The following is a 6,193-nucleotide window of genomic DNA, read 5'->3' as shown; positions in this document are numbered from 1 at the left end:
CACACACACACACACACACACACACATACTCTCGCGCGCGCACTCTCGCTCTCTCTCTCTCTCGCTTGCTCTCTAACACACACACACACACACACATTCACACTCACTCATACTAACATACACACACAGACATACACTCATATTCACTCTCTCTCTCTCTCTCTCTCTCTCTCTCTCAAACACACACACACACACCCTACTCACACATACATGCACACACACACACACACACACACACACAAACACACACACACACATCGTTTTTAAACTATGCTTCTTTGTAGACTCTTGAGAGAAGATGGAGCTCACAGAGGGAAAAAGGAAATGAAATGAGAAACTATTAGCACTGACAATCTGGGCTCCTCATTCCTCCGTATATTTGCTCTCTTATCATCTTCTCCTCCTCCATGGTTGTCTCTCAAGACCTCTTTCATTTGTCATTAACAGGCTCACCCCTCTCTTATGTCTGACACTTTATCATTTTCTCTCACTCTCATACACACACATACAGGCCTTTATCCCTTTTACTCATTTTCCTCCTCATTCTCACCCCTCTGTCTTCCTCTCTCACACTCTTTTTCTCACTCTTTCTCTTATTTCTTCCTCCTGTCCACTTCTTCCATCTTTCTATCATCCTCTCTCTCTCCCTCTCTCTCTCTCTCTCGGGTTGGTTATTCCGGTACCAGTGTGGCTGCATTGTCACCCTGAGCTTTGCCGTAATCGCGTTGGAACGTGTGCTCGGCTGGGGGAGTGTTACAACAAAACGCGCCACACAAAGACGCTAATCTCTTTAGCGCAGCTGAGCAGAAGATGAGCACAGCGCCCCCAGAGCTCTTTCTCATTCTCTCTCTCCCTCTCTCTGTCACACTCCATCTGTCTCTCTCTCCCTCTCTCTCTCTCTCTCTCTTTCTCTCACTCTCTATCTTCATTCATCACACGGGACACACTCCTCTCCGTGATTTGCCTTTTTTCTTCTTCTTTTTCTTCTTCTCCTTCTTCTTCCTCCTCCTCTTCATCGTTCTCCCCCGTCGCCTCACAAGCCATTAGCTCGCTCTTTGATCTTCCTCCGAGTTCCGCAGCCTCACGCTGATCCGACGCCCCCGCCCCGTTCCGCCCCGACCATGGGATTAGCCGGGCGAGTTTAGCCGCGAGCGGAGCCCTGGTGTCACCGGAGCCCTGCTTTGGCAAACATCCCTCTCAGCCAAGGTTTTTTGTCAGGGCGGAAAAGAGTCATGGGTGAATTTTAAGGAAGCATTGGATTTGAAATGCCCGAGGTCTGCCGAGAGACTTGCCAGAAGACTGCACACACAACACACAACTTGTTTCTTTTTATGGAGGTCTTGGGTGACATGAAAAGAAGGAACCCTGCTGTTTCAGTGCAGGCCTAATGAAAACAGTTCATCACTGCTACTCTTGGATGGATACTCGACGGATACTTCACGATGTGGAAGGATTGTATCTCAAACTTTATGACTAGAATAAAACAGGTTCATAAACATACACACATACACGCACACACACACACACACTCACACTGACTCCCAGTCTCTGAGTTTCACTCTGTATTTTTCCTTTGGAGGAGTACAGGAGGGTTGAGGCCTTATCTCCCCAGCTCAGTTTTCGCCTGTAGCCCAGTGTGATTTTAGTGGACCAGCTCCAGAGCACAGCGTGCAGCGAGTGAGGGTTTGGCAGCGCCAGGCCAGCGTCTTTAGAGCTGAAATCTGTCATGAGGCAGATAGTCAAATGAGTTTTCCGAAGGGCTCCACAACAAACCCCTCATAACGTCACCCCAAACAAAGAATCACTAAGGATTCTAACCTAAGGTTTACACACCTCCCTTCCATGCTGCCTGAAGATTCCAAGATCGGCTGGAATTGTTTATGGCTCGGTCCGAGCAACGTTTCCCAACTCACAGGGGACCGTGCAAAAAACACTTGTTGAGTGCTCACACTGATCGGACAGCCAGAGGACCCTGAGGAGTAATTCACTGAATTTGACAAAAAGTGCTATGGGGTTAGAATCGCGGACTGTACCTTTAACACATACTTAAAGGACATAAACCAGACTTGGGTACCAGTGCTATTTCAGAGCTCTGTGCAGTAGGACCTTTTTTTCCTCTAACTGCTGATAAGTCATCCTCACTCTGTGATGATTGATAGCATATTGTAACACCTTATTGCAGGTATTTTTAAGATCCCGAGCACCTGAATGACCTCATATGTAATGTCTATTTTTATGGGTCAGGATTCATAATTAACAATCCTAATTACTCATTATGGTGGAATAATGAGACCATTAAAACCAGTCATTTGATAATACCATTCAAATCTGTCATCTTGATGAGGAGTCCTTCAGAGAACTGATCACTTTAATCACTTCTGTTTAATGAAGCGTCTCAGTAGCACATACTGAAGTTAAATCAAATCACACGTTTCTACAGGAGAATCACTCGCACTTGTTTGTATTTGTTTAGAAAATGCGTGCACCCACACACACACATGCACACACACATGCATGTATGCACACATGCACGGACGCTTAATACACACTCTCTCTTTTTTATCGGTTTCTCTCTGTTTCTCTCTCTCTCTCCCTCTCTCTCTCACACACACACACACACACACACACACACACACACGCACACACGCACACACATACACACACTCCGGGCTCCATGCTGAGCCCTTCTCATCTTTTCAGTCCTAATCATAGGCATGCTCTTACTCCAACACACACACACACACACACACACACACACACACGCAATCACACACACAATCAAACACACACAATCAAACACACACACTGTCAGTGTTATCCTTCGGAGCATCTCCTCTCTCACATCAAACAGCAACAACAGAGATAATGAGTGTTTGAGACAGATGCTATCCAGTGTGAATGTGTTGATGAATGTGCATGTGTGTGTGTGTGTTTGAATCCTGGGATAAAGTATGTGTGTGTGTGCATTTGTGTGTTAGGATTAGTGTGTGTGGATAGTTGTCATAAGATGATATCATTTCATTGTTCATTATAATCTGTCAGTTCAATGAAGGTTCAAACCACTGTATTTGTGTGTGAATGTGTGTTGGTGTGTGTGTGTGTGTGTGAGAGAGAGAGAGAGAGAGAGAGAGAAAGAGAGAGAGTTTATGAGGGTGTTTTTGGATGATTATGGAAAGTGACAGAATGTAATTGTCTATCAGAATCCACCCGCAGGGGGTGGAATCTCTCTGAATGCTCATTTATCCTTCATATTTTATTTAAACAAGACATTAGCAATCTCCATCTCTGACTCTCATTTACTTCACCAAGGCAGGCTCCTACTATAGTACATCAGAGTGCAGAAGCACTACAGAAAAAGACTGTATTTTCACAACATTTAGACATTTTATTTCACCATCGATCATCTTTTTTTGTGGTCTGTGAAAGACCAGAAACCTGTAGGCTAAGAAGCCCCCCCCCCCCAAAAAATACACACGCACACATCTTTTCTCTGAATGTTCCTTTTCATTTTACTGACTTCACCTGGATGGTTGATGTTTGTTTTTATATATTTCGTTTGTTTTCAGAGGATTGCAGTCAGGAGTCGCTTGTCAGAAAGTGAACACATATCCCCCTCCTCTGACAGACTCTTCTCTTTGCTATGGCTGACTTTGGTCTTGACATGTCTTTTTTTCCCGTTTCTTTCTTTTTCTCTTCCTCTCTTTTCAACCCCCCTTTCTCCTTCTCTCTCTCCATCTCTCTACTTCTCTTGCTCTACCTCCTACACACACCCTTCTTTCCTGTTCAACCCTTTAGCAAGTACCACTGCAAGTCACACCGGAGAAAGAAAGAAGAATTGAACATTCTAAAGAATATCTGGGTCCATGGAATACAATGTGGAATTTTAGAATCCTCCATTTGATGAACACACTCTTTTATTAGAATGTTCCAAACTCCTTCGCTGTCCCACCTGCCCAGCCGTCTTTCTCTGATTTTATTCTTTAGTCATCCTCTTCTTCTTCCTTTCCTTCAGTTCTCCATCTGGGACACCAGGACAAGAACACCCTCACCCTCATGTCACTTCTGAGAAAGGGACACACGATGAAGTAGAAGTTGACACAGTCATCTTTTTCTCTCACAGTTCTTCTTCTTTTTTTTCTCTGCTCCCTCTCTCCCATAGGCTCTCCGTACCGGGACAAGATCACCATTGCCATCCTGCAGCTGCAGGAGAGGGGAAGCTGCACATGATGAAGGAGAAGTGGTGGCGTGGCAACGGCTGCCCGGAAGAGGAGAGCAAGGAGGCCAGCGCCCTGGGCGTGCAGAACATCGGCGGCATCTTCATCGTGCTCGCCGCGGGCCTCGTGCTGTCCCTCTTCGTCGCCGTCGGCGAGGTGCTCTACAAGTCCAAGCAGAACGCCGACGTCGAGAAGGTGAGGCGGAACTCCGGTGACGAGTCGTCATGGATACGCCATCACCAGCAGTGAAACGTTCTCATGGAGTGAAGACGAAACATGGAGTGACAAACACCCTGAACTTGCATTGATTGCGATCCCTGTTCAGTAATAGTATATTAGGATGATTATTAGAATATGTTGGTGCATACATTAGTCTTGATACGGAATCCATAGAGGTACACAAGGACACTGTGCGATGTCTGTGAGAGATGCGCTCATGGGTTGTCAGGTCTGACTCCCAGTGGTCCCTGGGGAGGATCAGTCAGGTTATGGCCTTGCCTCCATCTCAAATAGCATGAGCATAGCAATAGCATTCCTCTTTGTCCTTTTTTCCTCTTTCTCCCCTCCTCATCTCTCTTCATCACTTCCCTGCCTGTCACCCTCCACCTGTATATCCTTCCCACTCCCCTCGCCATCTCTTTGTTCTTTCCTACGGCTCTCCCGTTCTGTCTCCCTCCACCCATTTCTCTCTTGTCCTGTTGTCCTGTCTCCTCTCCTTTCTGTCTGTCCCTGTTGTCCTGTCTCCCTCCTCTTTCTGTCTTCTGTCTTCCCCCTGTCCTGTCGCTTTATGTCCTGTCTCACTCCTTCCTTGTCTCTCTGCTGTCCTGTCTCCCTCCCGTCTCCTGTCTCTCCCCAGAAGTCCTTCTGCAGCGCCATGGTGGACGAGATCCGCACGTCCCTGAAGTGTCAGCGCCGCCTCAAGCAGAAGCCGCCGCCGCCCGTCATCGTCAAGACGGAGGAGGTCATCAACATGCACACCTTCAACGACCGACGCCTGCCCGGCAAGGAGACCATGGCATGAAGGACAGCCACTCCCATTCCTAATGCCCCTCACCCCCCCACCCCACGGGCCAATCAATCTCCCACCTCCCATAACAACAACCTGGACCTGACCCCCCCCCCCCCCCTATCCTACCAGTGACACCTCCTGTCCACCACTTCCCTGCCCCTCCCTGCCCTTCTCCCCACACACACTAATCCCATTTACCTCTCAGCAAGCAGGTGGTGATGATGCAGCGAATCGGGCTCAGTAAGTAGCTGGGAGCAAGGGGTCAGTCCTGCATCACTCACTCACTCCCTCACTCCCTCCCTGCCTGCCTGCCACCAGAGGAACTGACAGCCTGTTTCCTGTGGAAATGCAGTCGCCTGGGCCTGACTATACTACTGTATGATGATGTTTGGGGTGTGAGGGTCAAAACTCAGACCCCCCCCCCCCCCCCCAACACACACACACACACAACCTCCCTAATCAAGAAAGAATGGGATCTACATCCCGTATTAAAGATATTGTGAATATTGGGATCTACACCCAGTATTAAAGATCTGTGATTCTGAGACACTTCGTCAATATGCTGACTCACACACTGGCTCTGACTGTGGCTTGAGTAAACTAGGGCAACTGGTGCCATGGAAACCTGTGATTTAAAGCTGCCTGTAGCTCTTTTTTTTTAACCAAGCAGTGTACTGTACATTACTGAGACACACACACACACACACCTTGACCACACACCTCTGGCCTGCCAAAACAGGAAGTGGACTGCAGCACTGCAATGCATCCTGGGACACAGGCAGTGCTAGAGACGGAGCTTGGTTTGCCTTATTTGGCTTATTTGTTGTCATTGTTTTCTGTCGCTACGATTTGTGCGCTTGTTGCTACTGGATGCCCATCCACCGGGTTAAAAAGAGGACATGGGGAATGTGGGCCATAATGGGGGCTCAATGAGAATGTGTCTGTCAATCACCACATGTAGCGATCAGGC

General features: G+C 47.7%; 1 protein-coding gene across 1 annotated transcript in view; it reads left to right on the top strand.

Moving 5' to 3' along the window:
* The window catches only part of LOC105901480 (glutamate receptor ionotropic, kainate 2-like), a 56,897-nt gene extending 51,570 nt beyond the window's left edge, over positions 1–5,327 (top strand). The window contains 3 exon segments of the mRNA XM_012828951.3: positions 4,160–4,210; positions 4,213–4,409; positions 5,071–5,327. Coding sequence (XP_012684405.2) covers positions 4,160–4,210; positions 4,213–4,409; positions 5,071–5,235 — 413 coding nt within the window. The 3' untranslated portion in view covers positions 5,236–5,327.
* Positions 5,328–6,193: the final 866 nt, after the last annotated feature.

The sequence above is a fragment of the Clupea harengus genome, chromosome 15 (genome assembly GCF_900700415.2).
Source record: "Clupea harengus chromosome 15, Ch_v2.0.2, whole genome shotgun sequence".
In the NCBI taxonomy this organism is placed as follows: domain Eukaryota; kingdom Metazoa; phylum Chordata; class Actinopteri; order Clupeiformes; family Clupeidae; genus Clupea; species Clupea harengus.
The sequence above is the reverse complement of the archived record's forward strand: the minus strand, read 5'-3'. Positions and strand labels throughout refer to the sequence as shown.